The following is a 20,976-nucleotide window of genomic DNA, read 5'->3' as shown; positions in this document are numbered from 1 at the left end:
AAAGCCTGCCTGTGGCAGGATGACAGATAGATTGTCCTCTCTGGGTCCCCACACCCTCTCGCCCCCTAAAGAAGTCTTAGAAGGAACACCAGAACTGCCTCCCAGAGCAAGCAGAATCCACCTCCCTGAGCTGGGGCAGCACCCCAGGAACTCCCATTCCAGTGGAGGGGCCCAAGCACCTGAGGGTCCCACCCCTATAGTTGTCCTGGCGTCACCTGACCTACTGACAGGTCACCCCCAAGTGCCACCCGCCAGAGCAGCAGGGGTGTGCTGTCCCAAGAGCTCCAGCAAATGGGCGCAGTGAGCAAAAGGGAAAGAAAAAGACACCCAGGCTGATGAAATTGAGAGCGGGAAACACGGACCCTCAGGGACTCTGTGAGACAGATGAAAATTTAAAACTCCTCAATGTGACCTTTTCGGTTGTTGGATCGAGAAAGTACTTGAGTTGCTTAGCAGCACAACTGATTAATGTGTGTACATTACCTTTAAATGCTTTACGGCTACCCTCCCACCTACATACATAAAACACCTTGCCCAGCTCCGGGTGTAACCCCCATCCCCACCCCAGACAAATGCCTGGGGTGGGGTGGGTGGGGAGGAAGAGGGTGGAGAATCTATCTCTTACCTGGGTCAGTGCAGTTCTTGGCTGTCTGCGTCCCATTCACCGGTGCCATCAGCTTCCTGTTTCTCCACGTGTCTGGCAGACGTCTGCTTGCAGAAGCAGGTCTGTGCCCTGGATTGGAAATCAAGTCCCAGACACCATTAAGGCAATGTGGCACCTGCGTTCTCACAACCACCTCACCTAGCTGTGTCTGTGGCAGTAGCAGCCCCCTTTGACGAGTTGGAGCCCCCTTCAGGGAGTGAGACAACGGCTGGACGCACAATAAACAACACCTACAGCAATGTTTCCTCGCTCTAGTTCATTGCTACCAGGTGGGTCAGCACGTGAGCTGACCTTGGTCACGATCTCCCAGTTCCTGGCCCCTCACAGGTGCAACAAAAGGCTCAGCTAAGTGGCCATTAAGTTCTCTTCCAGTAAAGATGCTCAGGTGTGCCCACTCTGGAGGACCTACAGATGGACAGTAAGCCAGCTAGCAGGCGGAGAGGACCAATGGGGTCTCGCCCTTGAACGTGCATGTGAATGATGTGGGGACCGTGTTAAAACGCAGATTGTGATTCAGTAGGTCTAGGCTGGGACCTGGGATTTGGCACTAACAAGCTCCCAGGTGATGCTGAGTCCACTAGTCTCAGGGCCAAACTGAGGCACGAGGGCGATCGTGGGCATGGAATAAACTCCGAAAGGCCATGCCTGCTCCAGCAAACACAGGTGATTCTCACTGTGAGAGTATTCATTTACCTCTCCTGATGCGTAAGCTGCTTCAGCTGGGTAAGAATGCTTCTCCTGCAATGCTGACATCTAAGAACCTCTAGGCATTTTGTTATTTCTGGTGTGTAATTGAGGGGAAAAAAGCACGACTCGCCCAACTGCAAAACACCAGGTATCCAGACACTCACATAACCATTGCGGTTGTCTGTTGGAAACAGCCACTGTTTTAACCTTACGCCGTCAGTCACAAAGTTTGGGTTTTGAAAGGCAGCATTTTAAAAGTGTAATCACGTTCCATCTAATTTTTACCTATTTCTCACTTACAAACCTCTCTAAACTGTCCCTTCTACCTGCTCAGGAAGGCACTACCACTTTATCTCCATATCCAGGATGCTAAATCACCAGCATTTCTTTTTTTTTAAAGTGTGGAAAACAAAAACCAAGGACCCACAGCATCCCATGAAAAATGGCAGTGTTAGCCAAGTGAACGTCTCCTGAAGACTCCACACGGGCTCACAACCCCCCGCCCCCCCCAACTAGACATTTTTTGTAAGTTTCTCCTCTCCACCTCAGATTTGCATATCCTGAGCGACTTCCAGAGCCCTGGGTCTCTTCTCGGGTGAAGGAGTGTGCACCGTGCCCCAGACACCCGCGCTCTCCCACCCTCGGGACTCGGAGGAGTCGAGAGGACGACGCTGCAACAAAGCAGCAACGTCCCCGAGAGGGCAGCCCGCCCCAAGGTCTCCAGGGTCTGACGAGGACGCGCCAGGACATGCAGGGCGCCTTTGGACAGGGGTAGCGGCGAGGGGCGGGCGGAGGCGAAATTCACAGCCTCTGAATACGGGTTTTGGAGGGGCGCGGAGCACAGCCCTCTTCGCTCCGGGCAGCAAAGTGGACCATTCGGTTTCACCCGCCCCGCATCCAGAGAATCCAGGTCGGGACCCCCGCTGCGCGGCCCCACCCCGGCACACTCCAGAGACACAACGGTGGCACGGAGGGGCCAGAGGTTCTGGTTTTCGTCTTAGTATCGCATCCCTACAGCCGCGTCCTGAGACCCCAGGGGCCGCGCGCATCTCAGGGGAACGCGCGCCACAGCTCGGAGCGTCGACCTCTGCCCTCCCAGGTGTGCTCTACCTGCCCGGCTAACCCTGGGGACCAACCTGACGGGGAAGAAAAGGGAGACATCTTGGCGCTGCCCCGCGGCTTCCCAGCCCAAACCCCCCAACTCCTGGGGCGGCCGGCACCGGCACCTACCCAAGCTGCCAAAGAGGCCGGACGCACAGCACACCAGAGCCAGCACAGCGCACACGAAGCCAACTTGCTGCGGCAGCATCTCTCGCCTCCTGCGAACTTTGTGCGGCCGGAGGGGACCTGGGAGCGCCATCCCGGAGCGCCTGGGTGCCGTCCCTGGGTGGAGATAGGGAGCTTCAGAGGCCGAGTACTGTCTGTGGGCGAGCCCCGCTACGGCTGCAGGGGGCGACGCGCCGCTCAGAGGCCAGAGTCTCCGGACCAAACCTTCATGGCCCACGGGGAAGGTCGGCGGGGAAGCGCGGAGAGGGGAAGTGTGGGCGCGCGGTGTGGCCGTGGCTCAGAGTCCCGCTCCTAGCGCGCGCGCACCGCGCACCACGGCTCCGTGGCTAGGAGGCGACGCCGGCACGGTGGCGCTGGCGTCCCTGGCTTGCAGGTCTGGCGCAGTCTTGGCGCTGGAGCCGCTACCTGGTCGCTCAGGCTCTGCGGGCTCGTGCGGCCGCAGCCCTGGCTACCTTGCCCTGGGCCGCCCGCGGGGAGCATTTAGTGCGCCCCCGCGCCCCGCGCCGCCGCTCCCACTCGCACCATCCTCCTCCTCCAAGTTTGGCGGCGGCAGCCTGCCAGCGACGCTCGCTTGCTTCGCGACGAGTCGAGCGCGGGTGGCCCCAATGCGCGCAGGGGTAAGGCAGGTTGGACGCACTGGGCCTGCGACCCTCCCCACGGTAGCCTCGACGTTGGCCCTCCCGGGGGCGAGCTCTCCACGGGAACTTTCTCTGTGGCTGCTGGTGCCTGCGTCTGCGAGGCCGTGGCGCCTCCCGCCTGCAGCTCACGCCTCCCTTCCCCTCCTCCCGCCCTCCCGCCCGCCTCTCACCGTCCGAGCCGCACGTGTACTCCTCCTCTAAGACGCACTCACCCGTGCGCGCCTCCCCCCCCCCCCCCCGTGAGGCTCAACTACTGCCCAGTATAATCGCCCTCCTCTTTTCCCCTCTCTCTCCTCCCCTGTGGAGCCGAACCGAGCCCTCCCTTCCTCTAGAGCCCTCCCGGGCTGCTGCAGAGAGGAACAGGTTACGGCTCCTCGGGGACTCCGGGAACAGGGTTACCGTAGAGCGGTCTCTCTTGTCCAGGCTCCCCACGCCTCCCAGGGCAACCCGACCCCCGTTCCGGGGGTGGTGCACGAGAAGATTAATTGCTCGAGCAAACAGGCTTGCAGCAAGCCTAGCAGCTCCGGTGCCCGCCGGGACCGGCTCCTGCAGGGCTCTTTCGGGCGGGCGGTTGGCGGGGGGCGCAAGGCCGACCTGCAGACGCTGGAGACTTGGTAGAGAGAAACCTGAGAGTTGTGCGGCCCCGCTGCTGTGAGTTGAGCTTTTGATGTTCTGGATCCTTGCCGCTTTGCAAGGCTTTCTGGTTTTGGTTTTGTTTTGTTTTTTTTCCTCTCTATCTGCTCTCTAGTGTAAACTGCTTTAAAAATGGGGCAGGAGGGAGAATTTTAGAAGAGCAGCAGCTGAGATGTAACCCAGGTACTAGCAGGTGGTGGGGACCATTGCAGAAGGGCCTCAGCCCAGAGGGTTTGATTCAACCCCTAGCACTGACTTCCTTCCCTGGAGAGGCCATCCCGCATCTGGTTAGGTAGGGCCTGCTGGGGGTTAGGTCCACTGAAAATCCTGTTTGGAACAAAGCCAGTTCTGTTTAATTAAATAAATACACACCCACCATGTGTGGGACCTGTGCCAAGTGCCAGCCAGAGAACAAAACAAAACAACCAAAGAAAAAAAATGTGTAAATCCAGTCCCGGCTTTCAAGGAACCCTAAATCAAAGTGGAGCCAGACCCTCAGATAAACGTCTGTTGAGCAGCATCTGTTCCAAAAGCCACGGTTTTGCAGAATGTGCATTATCCCTCACTGCTCACAATGTGGGCCACGGCAGCAGGAGAATTGCCGGGGAGCTTGCAAGAAATTCAGCCTCTAAGATTCCAGCCAACTGAGTCAGAACGTGCATTTTTAACACGCCCCCCGGAGATTAGTGTGCACATTCAAGCGCGCGAAGCACGCCCCTTTCAAGTCTGTCCCAGTGCCTCTAGCCCGTCACCCTCTGCCCGGTTCCTCTTGGGCTGAGTAAGTAAGGGTCATTTTGCTTGTGTTATAGCCTGGCATAGTGGCACCCAGTACGAGGGACCAGAAGGACCAGGGGAGGGAGAAGTTTCACTAATTATTTTCAGCATCCTTGTTGCCGTGCCCACAAGGATACCGAAGGCATGAACACAAGACTAACTGCAGTGGGAGCCCCTGGAGAAAATGAAATGGAAAAGGCTGGCGTTGTTGGCCTTGCAGAGCAGGGCCCAGGGCCCTGTTCTGTCTGTAGCGATGCCCCACCGCTGAGGCTCACCCTCCACGTTGGTGACCTGTGTACCAAGGAAGCCTGCCGCGGACAGAAGAGATGCTTTTCACGCTTCTGCAGAATTTTCTTCTCCTTGAATCGGCTGTACAAGGATGCATTTATCAATAGCAAGTAGAAGGCCATAGGGCAGTGTTAAATATGTCACGTAGAAAGCGAGCCAAGGGCCCTTGGCATCGCGTTTAAGGCAAAGGGAAAAGTTAAAGTGGTAAAATGTTGTCAGCCTGCCCAAAGCCAGCGTTAGGTCACACTGATTAAAGCAACCCCAATGGAGAGAATGGCATCTCATTGTTAGGATTTAGGATTGTCTCAAAACCTTTTCTATGGAGTTCACCTGGGGCTGCTAAAAATGGAAATGTTTGCATCTGAAACAGGCCAAGGGGGTCAGCAAGTGAGTCTTTAAACCTAGCTAGCCCTTTAAATAGAACACTTCTTCACTCTGACACCTGTTACCTGCTTTCAGCTAATAGAATCCTTGGAATAATTTCCTATGCCCAAATGGATGCCTTTTATTTGACAGTTCAAAAAGCAATCTGTTTGGAATTGTACTTTTTGCTTCATTTAAACAGTGCCCATTACCAAGTAGCCTCTGCTGAAGCTCCAGTGACTCACCCTGCAGACGGGAGAATTGGATTTTGTGTGCTTTTCAGATTCAAAGCATTCAGGAGCATCTTCTAAGTCAGCCACGCCATCGGGGCACATGAAAAATGCAGCTCTAGGTTTCTCTTAAGCCCCGGGGCTGGCTTCAGGGGCACTGGGTTCGGAGTCTCCCTCTTGCAAACACGTTTGACTGTTCACGGGGTCAGACAGTTTCCCCATCTTGGAAGGAAGGCTCAGCCTCGGGGATGGGTACGTGATTTTTTTAAAAAATCTTTTCTATGACATGAAGAGCCTCACCGTTTAGTTCATCTTCTTACTCAGTGTTGTCAAGCTTGCTGGAATGACCTTCTCCATGAATTCTAATTTCTCCTGCTCTGTCTTCCAAATGCCTAGATCAGGCCGCACCAACCAGGGCAGCCGTTCTCAAACCCGAGGGTGCACAGAATCCCCGGGCGGGGCTTGTTGAAACTCAGATGGCCAAGCCCCAGCCCAGGGTGGGGCCTGAGAATCTGTATTTCTAACGCGTTTGCAGGTGAAGCTGATGCCACTGACCCGGGGACTGCGCTGGGCTCGGTTATGCCGCGGTGAGGGTAACACAGCGAACATCTGCTTCAGGGCCGCTGAATGCGCCACTTTGGCGTAGAGGTTATTTTGAGTGGAAGGCATGTGAGAAGAAGCATCTTCAAGAAAGGCTCTCTGCCCTTCCCCCATTTGCCTAAAAGCAGGACAGGAATTTGTAGAGATGTCCCCCCCTTCTCTCCCCACCAGGAAGGACAGAAGTGAATCACTGGTGACAACTCCAGATCCTTATCAGCCTAGAGACAGCACCAGAGGGATCTAATAAACCTTGTTCAAACTACCCCTTATCTACCAAGTTTCCGCATAGATTTGCCTTCCCACAATTTGCCCTAGAGGGTCAGTCTTTTCCCTTTGTGGTCAGTCCTCTAAACAACTCATGGTTCTTTTGCAAAGATGCTATGTAAGCCCGCGCTCTCACCAACTCTGTGAGTTGCTCGTCACTGGGTGCTGCCATGTGCGTGCATACGTTAGGCATACAACTGTAATTGAATTACAATAAAATTTTAAAAAATAATAAATTTGTTTGTTTTCCTCTTGTTAGTGTGTCTTTTGTTGGTCTAACTCACAGGGCCCAGGCAATGAACCTAGGGTGGGTGGAGGGAAGATAGCATTTCCTCCCCTACACGAGTCTATCCAGAGCAGTGTGTGTTGGGGCAGATACTCAGGTACCTGGGAGCAGCCGCTGTCTCAAACGTTGCTGCTCCCCCTGGCAGAGGGAGGAGAGACCCGCACGGGCCATTGAGTCCTCTGGCCGGAAGCGATGTGTTCACCCCTGCTCACCGCACGTCGGCCAAGTCAGTGTGGTGGTCCCACCAGCCCACCAGGAGGTTGGGAAATGCTGTTCTTCCCCTGCTGGCTGAGACCTGACCTTTGTAGTGGACACCCGATGACGACCATCGCAGAGCAAACCTTGCTGCTCTTCCTTGCTCTCCAGGACCTTTCCTGCCTGCCCTTCCCCCTCCCCAGCACAGCTGATCCCGCTTTTTTCCAAGCCCCCCACGTGCATCTCCATTACAGTGCTCTCACCGCATCACGCGGCTTTGTGATATGAATGAGAGTGTCTGTCTCCTCACTTGCCTCCTGCGTCAGGGACTTGTCTTACCCCCAGCTCTGCTCTGAACAAAGTGCCCCAGCCCATTAGGTGCTTAATAAATAAAGTCCTCATGGGACGGATAAGCGACCGCATTTTGGCTACAGTGTGAAAAAGATAGAGAACAGCTGTCCCTGTTAGGTGGTGCCCGCTCTCACCATCACTTCAGCACCACCCAAGTTTTCGTTCACCTTCACTGTCAAGGCCACCAGGGACCTGCAGACAGAACCCAGCAGGACCTGACAAATCAGGTATAATGAACATCCTAGCTTTCCCTCAAAAATTTGGGTGAAAAAGTGCACCTTATACACTGCAAAATACGGTATTTACTCTCTGGTATTGACTGAAGTCTGGAGCTGGAGCCTCTTCGGGAGTTCTGGCCTGCATGTCGGGGGACAGCCCAAGCCAGGGCCTGGGCCTCGGCCTCGTCTTCCCACCCCTCCAGTCCATCGCCACCCAGACCTCAGATTGGCCCATGTCCTGCTGTCCCCATTGACACCTCGGGCTCCGTCCCTCACCGTCCCTCACCGGGACCCTGCCGCAGCCTCCTTAACCAGAGTCTCTAACCCCAGTCTTTCTCTCACACACCTTTCTCCACCAGCATCCAGAGTAATCTTCCTGAGGAAAGAAAAATCCGATTATGTCCGTTCCTTCTGTGAACCCCTCAGGGACTCCCCGCGGCTCGCAGGCTAGACTGCCAGCCCCATAGCTTGGTGCACAAGATCCCGCATGCAGGAGTCAGTCACCCGGGGAGCTTCTCCACTGCCTGGGCTGGGAACTGGGCACTAACTAGTGTTTTCTCCCAGCTGGGGCCGGGCTGGCGAACCACCGCTCCAGACCCTCCTGGCCCCTCCGGCCTCCCTTTCACTCCAGTTTCCTCGTTCTTCAGAGGTCACCCTTGTTTCATTTCCCTGGAACATGCCTGCCCACCGCCAAAGCCCCTCATGCCTGGTGGTACGGACTGAATGTTTGGGTCCTCCCGCCCCCACCACCAATGTTGAAGCCTATTGCGCAGGTGATGGTGTTCAGAGGTGGGACATTTGAGAGGTGATTAGGCCATGAGGGTGGGGCCTCATGATGGGATTAGTGCCCTTCTAGTAGATGCCCCAGAGAGCTCTGTCCTGCGAGGGCATGGTGAGAAGGGGGACCTCACCAGATACCAAGCCTGTCAGCATGGTGATCTTAGACCTCCCAGCCTGCAGAACTGTGAGAAATACATTTGTTGTTTATAAGCCACCCAGTTTATGGTATTTTTGTTATAGCAGCCAGAACAGATTAAGATCCCTAAGTCTTCCTTCTGCTTCTGGTCTCAGAGGAGCCTTCCAGAACCACTACACCATGCCGCCGCCACTCATCCTGACGGGCGCATGGACTGGCTCACTGGGGAGCTCGTTCCTTACAGGGGCAGGAGGCTATGTGCCGTGGCTGTTTCCGGCCCAGGTCAGCTCCTGGTTACTGACAAGGCCAAAAAGCGGAAGAAAAATGTTCACACAGGCTGAGACTGGGCTTCCCTGAAGTCAAGTTATGTAGCTGCCACATGCTGTGTGTGTGTTTCTCAGGTTCCTTGGATTTAACATGGACACGAGCCATCCCCTTGCTCCCCAGTCCTTTGGAAAACATTCACTGTGTAGCACTCTCCCACACCCCAAGCCTCTGCAGAGTGTGCTGGTGAGGACCAGTCTACTGGGTCAGAGAAACCCGGCACTTCTAGAGTGACCTAAAAAACAAGCAGTTTCTTTCTTTTATGCAAGCATCCCCATAGTGCCATGCTTCCTTATTTTATTTAAAAATAAATAAATAAGGAAGCTCTGCTCCTTACCGTCACTCAGGGACCCAGGTCCCTGCCCCCTTGTGGCTCTGCCATTCCCTAGGGCACTGTCATTAGCTACATGGTCAGCTGGTTTACACCTGCCTTGCAGTCAACCGAAAGGAGTGCCCACTGCTATAAATCCCAGACCCACACCATAGGACTTCTCATAGTCCATTGGTGGAGACATAGCCACGTGACCACACCTAACCAAGGAAGGCTGGAAAATGCCTCGCTGAGCAGCATATGTCCAAGGGAATTCTGTTACTGTGGAAGCAGAGGATGAAGGATTTGGCGGGTAGCTATGAACCATCATCACAGGTGCGGAATTGTGACTCAAGGAGAACAAGTGAGCTGTCCAAGATCCCCAGGTAGTAAGTCACAAATCCAAGCCTCCAAGGTGCTTCCTTGCATCCAAGCTGCATCCAAGGTGCAGACCCCCAAGTAGCCTCCACCTGCTGCCCCTCTTGTCTTTTGAGAGTAAAGGCAGGTGGAGCTGACCACAAGGAACAGTATGAAAAGTTATTTGACAAGGGACATGGCTCCAAGTTGCCTCCAATCTACCCTCGTGCTGATTTTCTGCTGTTGGCTTGGCCGCTCTGTGCCAAGTGGCAGCCATGACATGCACGCAAGCCAGAGTTCCCTCTGCAATCAGTGTATGGCACAGCCAAAGCTCAGCAGCCTGCATTTTTGTTTTTCTGTGAAAGTGCTCCATTTTGTTTTCACATTTCTTTATTTCTTTCCAGTGGCTCAGACCTCAAAAGCCCCTGGCTCTCTGCATCTCTGGAAGGGTCTGGAGACATGGGTAGAAATGACTGTCACGCCAGGAGACAAATGGCAAGTGCTGGGAGAGAGAGCAGACAGCGAGTAGGGGAGAGAGGTGACTCTGCTGCCAGGGGAATCAGTAAACACAGCTGAGACTGCTGGGACAGACGTGTGTCCCACTCAGGGGCATGTCCTGCAATCCTCTCCACACCAGAAGCCAGTTCCACAAGGTGAGCCTCCTGCTGGCCCTGAGCTTCATCAGGGCGTGTGTTAGGTTTTGAGTTTTAATGAGCCACTTGGCTGGCTCCTATACAAACCTTCCTTCTAATTCCCACTCAAGGGACAGTCAGGCCTGGGAAGACAGCAGAGGACCAGAGCTGAGGGCTGCCATGCTGTGCTGTGAACATGGGCTACTGCCTGGGGAACCCGAGTAGCTCCCTGCGGTATCTGGGCAGAAATGGGGCCCATTGTCCAGAAAGCAAGGGCAGCCAGCTTGGGCAGCTGTCTGCGGGAACTCGCCAGAGAGCTGGCCAACACTTGCTGGACATACAAGCTCTTGTCCCCAGCCAGGGAACTGGGCGTCCTTCAGTTCAGTTACCCAGATAACATCAGAAGTCAAGCAAGGAAACAATCACAACCAGATTCAGGCCTTCGGGAAAGATGTCTCAGTCCCCATCAAACTCTGTAACTAGCCCAGGGCTATGCTATCATTGTCGCTGCCCCACCCCCCCACCCCCGGATCTCTCTGGCTTAGTGAAGATTATTTCTCACTCAAAGGGAGTCCAAACCGGGTGTGTTAGAGGGCTGCTGTTCTCCAGGTGGTTCGTCCGAGATCCTGGCTATACCATCTTCAGCACATGGCGTCTGGGGCTGCCAAGCTCATCTGCGCCAAACAGCAGAGGGGGCGGAGACATGGAGAACCCCAAGTGGAAGGTTTTCATGGATCAGACCTGGACGTGGTCACTTCATTTCCACCCCCATTCTGTGGTTTAGAACCCAGCCACGTGACCATGGCTGCACGGGAGGCTGGAAATGAGGTGCAGTTGGGACGGGAAGTGGCCTGGTGAGTGGTCTCTACCTTGCACCTGTAGCCTTCTTCCTAGCGCCTCAACAGAGCCATCGTGGCCATGTATCACAGCTCTCTGTCCTCCATCTGGGCCTGGCAGCATTCAAAGCACTTTATATCTGTTGACCCATTTAACCCTCCTGACAGCTCCGTGAGTTAAGTACCCTTATAACCTTCACTTACAGATGACAGGCCCAAGGCTCTGTGTGGTTAAGTAACATGCCCAAAGCCACACAGCTAGTAAGTGACAAAGCTGGGACTCAAAGCCAGGCAGTCTGGGTCCAGGATCCCTGCTCTTATCTGTCCTGCCTCAAGAACGAGCCTTCCTTTTACAGATGGGGAAAGTGAGACCCAGAAAAGACAAAACGAGGCTGCCGCCCAGAGCCCCTGTTCCAGGTGCAGAGCTCAGCCTGGTGCTCACACACAAGCAAACACTTGTGACACGCATGGACGGCAGCTCTGCCTTTGTACACAATTGAGAGTGTTTTTAAAATACCAAGCATGCTGTCAGGCTAGATACTAAATTTCGCATGGCCCACCATGCTCATGCTGAGGTGAGGATCAACGCAGACTCAGCCCGTTTGAAAACAAATTAGCCAACTATTTTGGGGAATTAAAAAAAATAAAAAGGCCCAGAGGAGATTTGCCACTGGTTGCATAATAAAGTGCCCCCCAAAGTAAAACTAATACTTTAATGGCTGTTATGCAATGCTGATGGGTCTGTGCGACTCGGTGTTTGAAATTAATTTAAAGGATTTCTGGTGAATGCCATTGGTTGGCTCTGGGCCTCTCCTTTCTCCCTCCCCTTTTTTAAACCAGGCTCTGAAGGCAAACGCCCCAGCGGATTCTTACCTGCAGGGTGGGGATACTTCAGGTAGGAAAACGCAGATAGTTCAGCAGATAGCCAAGGAAGGAAAGAAAAGAGCTTTTGTGGTTGACACGCAGCCCTGCTCCCCAGCTCCCACCCCCCATGCTCCAACAGCCCTGTGCCAGCCCTGGGCCCGTGAACAGTAGGGGCCGTTCAAGCTGAGCAAGTTCTAATTCCTCAGGCTGCTGGTAAATAATAATGTATAACTTATTATTAGGATTCTGTTTCAAAGGCGAGTGATTAAAAGGCAGTTAGCGGACAGCGAGAACAGTCAACTTTAGAACCCTGCTTTTGAATTCACCCTCCATAGGTTCCCTGTGGGTCTGGACGGCTCGCCTTTTGGTTCCACCAGAACCTTCTCTCTGTCACCTCCCAAATAGGGATGGGGGGAGGGAAATCCTGCGACCATTTCTCAGCTTCTCGGCACCGCTCTCCGGGTTGCACAGAGGGAGCCCTGGTGTCTCTGAGGAAGAGCGAGGATGTACCTGGCCTTGAGGAGACACACAGTTTCAGGACATCTATGCCCTTGAGCGGCACTTTAATAAACGGAGCCCCCGTGACCTGTAAGAGAGGGAGCCTTTCTGCGACAGTGGTAATTTTCTCCCTGCCTCAAAGCATTAATATTCAGCAGCCAAGTTTTATAATGAAGAACCACGTGCTGATTTTCAGAAACCTTCACAGCAGAACCAGGGAGGAGATTCAGGAGGTCGTGGCCTGCCTGGGAAGGAGTCACTGCTGGCCAGTCCTGTTCACTCTCCTGTCCTCTCTGTGCCCTGTTCCCACTGCCCTGAATCCCATTAAGGTATCAAAGCCTCACCTTGTATGTTCTGATGTCCAAACTCCTACAAAACCCCACAGTTTCAACCAGGGTGAGAGCTGAAATGCAGGGGCTCACTACCTCCGGGGTACAGGTGAGTGCTGTAGACCCTGTTCCCCCGGAAAGGACACAAACTGTGCACCCCAGGGTTTGAATACAAATTCTGGAGGACAGCGACCCTTCTTCTGAAAACCACCTTCTAAGGACCTTCAAGAACCTCTGGTTTAAAGCCAGTCTTCACACCACCGCCACGACCTCACCAAGGATGACTTCTGTTTTAGAAATACACTAAAAGACCGAACCGCCTTCGATGCGCAGAGACGTGATGAGCAAGGTCTTGCAGCCTCTCCAAGGAGAGAGAGAGAATTCTCATGAGGACGCTGAATGAGTTCAGAGGTTCCGTGTTCAAATCGATTTAGGAGACACCTTATGCTGAGATCCACTTTGGGAGCCCTGCAAGGCGTGTGAAAGGCCCTGAGAAGATCTACAATGACGAAGTTCTTTTACTTTTGTTGAAACCCAACGTTTCCCAAACTTACGAGGCCCCAGAACCCTTGGGGTGCCTGCCACCTGTTAGCATCCCCGTGGAACAGGTGTTCTGAGGAAGGCTGATGTTGCCTCATCCCTGCATTTTACCAGTGAGGAAACTGAGGCCCCAAAAGGGGGCCTGCCTTTCCCAGGGTTACAGCGCCTCAGTGCGGGAGCCAGGCCTGTCTCTGGGCTCACAGCTCTTTCCATCCGGCAAAGGGCCACAGTAAAGGGGTCTTCTCTGAGCCAGAAGGGGCAGCGCTGCCCGACTAATCGACTCTGTCTGAGTCCCTGAGGATGCAGGGTACTGTCAGTGTCCCGGGATTAACGTTCAACAGCCCCCTCGGTCATCACAGCCCCCAGCCCTGCCACACGGTGGAGTTTGTGCTTACTACGAGGGCCCGGGCAGGACCAGCCAAGTGCAGGTTGCAGAAAGGGGACCTGGGGCCCAGGCCTGGCTCTCAGGGACACTTCCCAATCAGTGACCCCACCTGCCATCACCAGGAACCCTGACAGGCCCCTCCTAGGAATACAGACAGCTGCTACCCCTCCCAGCCCCAGCATGTACCTTTGTAACCAATGAGGCCGGCTCAGGTCCCCTGGGACATGGGCAGAGAGGCCGAAACTATGCCAACTGCTTCGGAGTGAGCCTCCTTCCGGCTTGCTTAAAACCAGCAAATGATGGGCTCTGTTCCCCGCCACTGCCCCAAAGCCTGGTTGACAGCTAAATGGGGACGCCCCCCACAACTCCCCAAAGTCCTGATCCTTAGAACTGCAGCCCACCCCAAAGGACCCCCATGGGTGACACTTCCCCAAACAGGCCATCTGAGCCTCTCTTCAGCTTCCCAAGACATTGCACTCACTGCTAAAGACGCAGAGGTCATGCGGCCGTCATTTGCTCAGACACCAAAGGGTACGAGGGTTGCCGAGAAGTTGAAAGGAAAGATCTGAGGTTTTTCTCTTTAAAAAAACAACAGCCCTCCTTGTCATGCTTCTGTGATGTGGAAAATGTGTGCTTTATACGTGTGGGGAAAGACTGGAAACAAAAACAGCTCCTTTGATGAAAAGAAAAAACAGTGCCTTTAGTGGGTCCTGAGCTGTTCCCCACACAGTGGGCTCAGTCTCTTCTTTAAATTTTTTTTTCTTTCTTTTTCAAAAAAATGTTTCGGAAAGTTTGTGTCCACCTCTCCCCCAAACCCCCTTTAGAGGTTAAAACACTCCCCCTAATGTACAATGTTAGGAGATAAGGCCTCAGGGAAGGACTGAATGAGGGTCACAAGGGTGGAGCCCCCGTGAGTGGGGTTGGTGCCCTTACAAGAGTCACGAGAGAGCCCGCTTCCTCTCTGTGGTCTGCCATGTGAGGACGCATTTCCCTGGTGACTAGTGACATCATGCATCTTTTCATGTGTCTGTTGGCCATCTGTGTGTCCATGGGGAAATGTCTACTCAGGACCTCCCGTTCCCTTCAGCAAAGAGAAGGGCTCCAGGGGAGGCACCAAGGACCTTGCAGCGCCCCCACCCAACCCCTGTGGTATCTCTCTCCCCTGGGCCCCCCTGTCTGGATGTACCAGTGTCTGCGCTGCCCCCAGGAACATGCCTGCAGCCAGCAAGCCTACAGGAGGCAATTCTCAAGGCAAGAGGCACAAGGAGAAACCCCAAGTCAGGAAGAGGCGGTGGACAGTAAGTGTTGCCCCCGGAATAGAATCCTGGAGAAAAAAGGCACCCACATCATGTGCCTGCCTCCTGCGGGCCTCTGCGCTCCCCCCCCAACTCTTCCCCACTGCTGTCCGTCAGCCATCCTCCCCCTCAGACCCCACATCCCCGGCACTGTCCACGATGCCTCTCCCACCTATTTTTCTGTAACTCTGAACCAGAAGAGGCAAACCCACCAGGAAGCGATGACGCAGAAGGCAAAGAGCAGGGCTGGAGTCTGCAGACTTGAACTTCCATCTCATACGGGCCTCACAGGTCCAGTGGATCTGAGAGCATCCCTTCATCTCTTTGTGCCTCGGTTTCCTGGCTCTGAACACAGGCATGATCTGTCCACTGAGGCCTGACCACTTACAGGAGCCTCTCTCATGCACCACATGCTCCAGAGCACAGGAAGGTGAGCTCTGGACCCCCTAATGCCACTCAGCTTGCAACCCCAAGGGGCACGTGCTGTGTCCCCAACCCGGATTTCCCTCTTTCATCTGCTCAGCTCTGGGCACTGGGCGCAGTCTGCTGTTTTGGGCCTCACTCCTATCCTTCAGGTTCATCTGTAGGTCTTGGTTTCCACATTCATTCCTTGGAGCGCCTCATGAACTTGCTCTGCCTTCTGCCTCTGGTTGTGTCCACGCTGAGTTTCTGTCTCACATCCTCCGCCTGGCTCCGCCCCCTATTGGATTGCTATGCAGACTGAGCCCACCCCTGACTCCCCTTGAAGGGGGAGTTGATGAGTTCAAGGGCGAGACAATATCACACATATGGAAGTCCCAACCTCTGTCGGCCTCTGGCGCACAGAAGGTGCTCAGCGGAACTACTTTCCTCCTGCTTTGTCTACCTAGGTCCTTGTTCTCCAGGCTTCTGTCATCTGTGAGTGACCCATAGGAATGCCATTCCCTTTGCACAACCGGGTCTGGTACTGGTTATGCCAGAATAACATCTAAACATCATCTCGTAAGCCGTTCTGCTCAACAGGCAGGGGCTGCCCCGAGCCCCGTGCTGAGGCTGACAAACAGGAGTGTAGGCTCGGTGGGAAAGAACACCAGGGTGGACCCACAAGGTCTACCGTGAGCCCCAGGGTGTGGAGGGACTGCCTGCTGTGTGAGCAGTTGCAGTTCCCACACATGTCCCAGTTATGGCCTTGCCTCTGTCACAAATTGTGACAATAGGAAAGTCACTTCACTTCTGGAACCGTAATTTCCTCACCTCTAAGTGATGGAGGAGTCTCTGCCAGCTCCACAAGTCACTTGGAGCCCCTCGTGTACTAAATGGCCACTCAGAAGGGGTAGAGTACTTCGTGAGTGACCTTTTGACCTCCAGTCCACTGAAGGCCTGGCTCAGGCATCCCTGTCAGTGAGTCCCCTCCATCCCACCCCCCCCCAGTACCCCACTTCTAGGCAGCTTCCTGGGATTGGAGTCTCACTTTTATCCCTAATGGTAGGCTTGCTGACTCCGGCTTCAAACCCCTAAATTGGGAAATGTTCAACTGCAGATTGTTTACATTGTGTATTCAGAGTATGAAGTGGTGTTTGAGAAGCGTTGCCATGGCAGCAGTGAAGCGAGGAGGCAGCTAACTACGAAGAGAAATAGTCCAATATTAACACGCACAAGCTACGCGCTTGGGCTGCTGTAAAGGAAATATCACGCTACCAGGCAGGCAACCACTGTCCACGTGCCTGCTCTTCGTTTTAGAAACTGGAGAAGCTGTTTCTTGGGTCTAGTTTGTTAAAGGGTCGTGGCCGATTCTGAGGCTCCCTGACCTTGGGGCTGAGGTCCGTCCCCACTCTAAGAGCTGATGCCTTTTGGCCGATGGTTCTCAAACTTTGTTGACTGGTGACCTGCTGGATCGAAGATTCCGTGGTCCGCCTGCCCCAACCCCTTCCAGTTACCAGTGGAAAAGGCACCGTGTGATAACATGCGATGTCACCACCCAGGCAAATTTGAGGGAGTCACAGGTGCGTGTTCACCTCTGCCTTTGCAACAGAGATGCGGACGGTTTGCCAGTGAACCCTGACACCAGTAACACTGGCGTCCAGTTATTGGGAAACGACAGGCTCCCCAGATGGTTGATGCAAATAGGCATCACTGCACACCGCAGGGTTAACCAAACGGCCTGCCACCGACTCCACAGACCCCGGTGAAGCCGACTCCAGGCAGCGCCGATGGGGTGGCGGCAGCGCCAATGGGGTGGCAGCAGTGCAGATCCTTCCCCGAAGTCACAGGATTCCCAGCCATCTCTGTTGCCAAGAGTAGGGTGGCAGCCAGATTTCTTGGTAGAATGCTGAATTAGAGTCCTCAGTCACTCCAGCAACAGGCTCATTTTACCTTAATAACACCAAATGCTACAAAGCCTCATTCTCATTTATTAAGTAACCTTTGTCATAGAGTGATGACGACTTTTGAGGCGGTGTGCCCTCTGCCTCGGGGGCGTGCATGTTTGTATTGGGGGGCCCCGAGGCCCTCCCACAGGCTGCAGGTCACTGAGGATCATGGGCAGGTCAAGTCAAGTAGGATGGTTTGCCTGTAGCTCTGCAGCTCCATCCCCTGAGCCCCAGTCACTTGGCATGGTGGTGTGGCGGTGTGGCCATGGGGCAGTACAGCCGTGTGGTGTGGTGCTGGAAAGCTCTAGTCCCCCAACCCAGTCTGTGGGCAGCTGTATCAGAGTCACTGGGGAATTTTGCGAAAATTTCTTCCTGGGATAGAACTCTGAAAATTCTGATCTCTCAGGCCAGGGACAGAGCTTAGGGATCCATATTTTCAAGAATGTCCCCAGAAGGTGACAAGCAGCGGATGTGGAAGCCCTGGACTCTGTGGACGTCAGCCACCATCCACTCCCTGGCCTGGCTGGGAGAGCCCAGCAGCTCAGTTTCCCCACCTGTATGCTGAGGGGGAAATGCCCGCCTCCCAGGGGATGTGCGTCATGGGACGAAAACTATAATGCTCTCAGCTCGGTGTGGTCCCCATAGGCTCCTGGCAGGGTTGCTTTGGAAGCAGCGAGGCCCACGGAGGGCCTGAGGGGTGGGTTCACAGGGGCATTTGTTGACTTCCATTATAACCTACATGTACATTACACAGGTTATTTTAGATGGATCAAATGCTTCAGAGTTTTCCTTAAAAAGTCTGTCAAGGCGGAAAAGAGACCACGAATTGGAGTCAAAAGGGCCAATGTTCCAACCCCAGTTCTGCCATTAGCTGCGCCCACTGGCTGTGTTGTTCCCTCTCTAAGCAGCAATTCAAGGTCTTTAAAATGGAAATACTAATCCTTACCTCACGGGGTTTTTGTGAGGGTTGAAAAACAAATCTACCTTAAAATCCCTTTCAGATGAATCCAGATAGAATGAAACAAATGACTGGATCAAAATGGGAGAAAGTGCGGAGAACAGTTGGCTCGGTGCCTGGGGACAGAGGAGGCACCTGCTCCTGGCTGGCCCTGACAGGTCCCCTCAGCCAGCCAGCATGGGGGACTTGCAGCCAGATGCGCATTAGACACCCTGGGTGGACAGAACAGAGGCTAGCAATTCTGCTGGGTGGACAGAGGAACAGCAGCTCCCCATCCCAGATCAGGGGTGGCTGGCATCCAGGCCTGAGATGAGACTCCCTTGGTCCCATCAAATGAGCGGAGCCCAGCTTCAAAGAATTGAAAGGAACAAAATTTTTACTTGTTGGCACATCCTGCTTCGTGGACTCAGGCCTGCAAACAGCATCCCTCTGCAGCAGGGGCCGTGGCCCAGCTCACCCCATTCCATGCCCCTTGACAAGACCCCAGGCTTTTGCCCTGGGAACCCCACTCTGCTAGGTTCAAGAATTTCTCAGAGGTGCTTCTATGTAGCCGGGCCTGAGGCCCAGTCTTGGCTCTGTCCACTTCCTGCTCATAATTTAGGCCACACCCTCAAATCAGAAATTCTTCAGGTACGGTTCACAGACAACCAGCAGCCGCCGCAGCATCTATTAAAATATCATTTGTTAGAAATGCAATTCTTGGGCCCATCCCAAAAGCCCTGGGGGTGGGCCCTGCAATCTGTGCTTGAACAAGCCTTCCAGGTGATTTGGCTGAGCGGCAGTGTGAGAACCACTACGCTGGGTTCTATCCTCCTTGGTATGGTTGAAGCCGGGCCCCTGCCGCATCCTGCACCCCAGCTGGTGGGGGAGGGGAGGGCAGAGGAGAGCATGGAGGAGCCCTGCCCAGCTTTCTGAGGCCTAGACCAGCAAGCGGCTCACAGTCCACTGGTGAGACATCACATGGCCACACCTATCTGCAAGGAGGGCTGGGAAATGTCATCTCTAGTCATGTGGCCGCCTGGGCAGCTATAGCTCTGTGACTGATGGCAGGAGAGAACAGATTTGGGTGGACCACTAGCACACAGGTCCCCCGTCACCTTGGCAACACAAGGTAGGGGATTGAAGCAGCTGTCAGCAACCGTGGTTTCTGAGCTTGAGGCCTTGCAAGGGAGGCAGAGAAAGTGGTCACAGGGCTGAGCCAAGGCCCTCTGTTCTTATTCTAGCTCTGACTGCCTCTTCTGGCAGTCCCTGATCTCCATCACACTGTCCCCAGTGGAACCTCTCCACTGCGGCATTCTATGCTTTCTTGATTTCCTCCTATCAATTCTCACCTGTCCCATGTCTCATTAATCCAAGATCCTTTTTTATCAAATATTACCTTCCCTATAATCCATTATGCTAGGTGAAAGCTAGAAAAAAGGGTTTATGCAGGTGCTGGTGGCATTAATACCAGCCCAGGGTCTTCATCCAAGTGGGTGTTAAGACAAGCCCTACTCTGTTTCTCGGGCCACAGGTAGAATATCATGGTTAAGTTCATTTAAAAAGGAATGCTAACCATTTAAAACACATTCAAAGGAGGGTAACGATGGTACTGTTGGTATCTCAAAACTCAGAGGAATTATTTGGCTTGAAGAAGAAGACCTGGAAGTAAAAGCCATAGAAATTATTCTCAAACCTGTGAAAGATGGTCATGCAGAAGGACTCAGCCCATTCCTGCAGCCAACGAGGACCAGAGCTCTGGATGTCCGCAAGATACAGGGAGGAAGATGTGGCTTCTGTAACATAAAGACAAGCACAGAGGGGTAACCAATAGGGGGCTGCAGCAGTTGTCTTGTGAAAAAGTGGGCTCGTTGCTAGAAGTACCTAAGTAGACAGACAAGCCCCCGTCTCTAGGACATTGTAGAATAAATGCTTGGGACGAGGGGAGCTTGGAGTCACTCTCAACCTAAGAGTCTTTGGTTCCAAAATGTGTCTGCCGATGACTCTGAGCTGGTCACCTGACCCCTCCGAGTCTCCGTTTCCTTATGTATAAATGAGGGAGTCTCTGCCTCACGTACCTCAATAGAGGTATTGCAAAGGTCAAGTGACAAACTAGCAAAAGCCCCTCGTAACTGTAAATAGTAGTCAAAGCCACACCCAGTGATGATGATGATGATGACAGCAAGCATCTACTACTTCCGTCATTTACAGAGAAGTCTCAGGAACCCAGTGCCTCTAATAATCGTAAAGAGTGGCCTAAGCTGGACGCTGCAGGCATGAAAGAAGATTATCAGGGGGAAAGAAGATGACATTGTCACCTAAACAGGGCATTGGGAAACATCTCAGGTCGCATACCCCCTCTGCCTGCATTTGTGACCAAGCCTGGGAGAAACCACATCAGCTGGAACTCTGCGAGGCAGGCAGGCTGTGGCGTCCAGGCTCTGCCCCTGAGTCTGAAACTCACCTGGCATTTGGGTTGATGGATTAAGATTCTGCCAGCCTCTGGCTCATGCTCAGGAAAACCCCCTTCTCATTATAGCCCAGCTTGGTTTCGTTTATCTGTTCAAGTTTCCAGCCGGGCTGGGGATGGGAGGACACATTTGTACGTGTTTCCAGGCACCTTTGTTTTCAGAGTGGGCTTTGAATAATGCTGCCGTGCAGAACGGGGCCATTGTCAACGGACAAATGCAGGGCTGACGTCTGCGGGCCTATTATCTGAACTGCTTTAACTGCCCAGGAAGAACCGACCTGCTGACCATTGTCAGGGCTCACTTGACCAAAAAGTGAAGGGGTGAGGGGTGGCCAGCCGAGCTCTCTGCCAACCGCTTCACTTTGCTGACTGTGTAATGAGGGGGCTAGAGAAAGTTCCATCCCCTGGCACAGGATGTGTGCGGCAGAGCGAGAGTTGGTAGGGCTTCTGTTCTTCC

General features: G+C 53.8%; 1 protein-coding gene and 1 long non-coding RNA gene across 3 annotated transcripts in view; both read right to left on the bottom strand.

The window, feature by feature from the left end:
• Window positions 1-3,380, bottom strand: part of SLC24A4 (solute carrier family 24 member 4) — a 135,379-nt gene extending 131,999 nt beyond the window's left edge. For both annotated transcript variants that reach the window (XM_024567959.3, XM_045201851.2), the window contains exons 1-2: window positions 2,582-3,380; window positions 626-733 (exon numbers count right to left, since the gene is read on the bottom strand). In XM_024567959.3, coding sequence (XP_024423727.1) covers window positions 626-733; window positions 2,582-2,711 — 238 coding nt within the window. In that variant the 5' untranslated portion in view covers window positions 2,712-3,380. The remainder of the gene's footprint in view (window positions 1-625; window positions 734-2,581) is intronic.
• A 13,819-nt stretch (window positions 3,381-17,199) lies between these two features.
• On the bottom strand, window positions 17,200-20,599 carry LOC123480542 (uncharacterized). Its single transcript, XR_006656594.2, has 3 exons — window positions 20,514-20,599; window positions 19,746-19,845; window positions 17,200-18,736 (listed from the first exon to the last, which is right to left on the bottom strand). It is a non-coding gene; the product is annotated as an uncharacterized lncRNA (long non-coding RNA).
• Between the last annotated feature and the right edge of the window lie 377 nt (window positions 20,600-20,976).

Source organism: Desmodus rotundus, chromosome 7 (assembly GCF_022682495.2).
Source record: "Desmodus rotundus isolate HL8 chromosome 7, HLdesRot8A.1, whole genome shotgun sequence".
NCBI classification, from domain to species: domain Eukaryota; kingdom Metazoa; phylum Chordata; class Mammalia; order Chiroptera; family Phyllostomidae; genus Desmodus; species Desmodus rotundus.
Note: the sequence above shows the minus strand (reverse complement) of the source record. Positions and strands in the feature narration are given on the sequence as shown.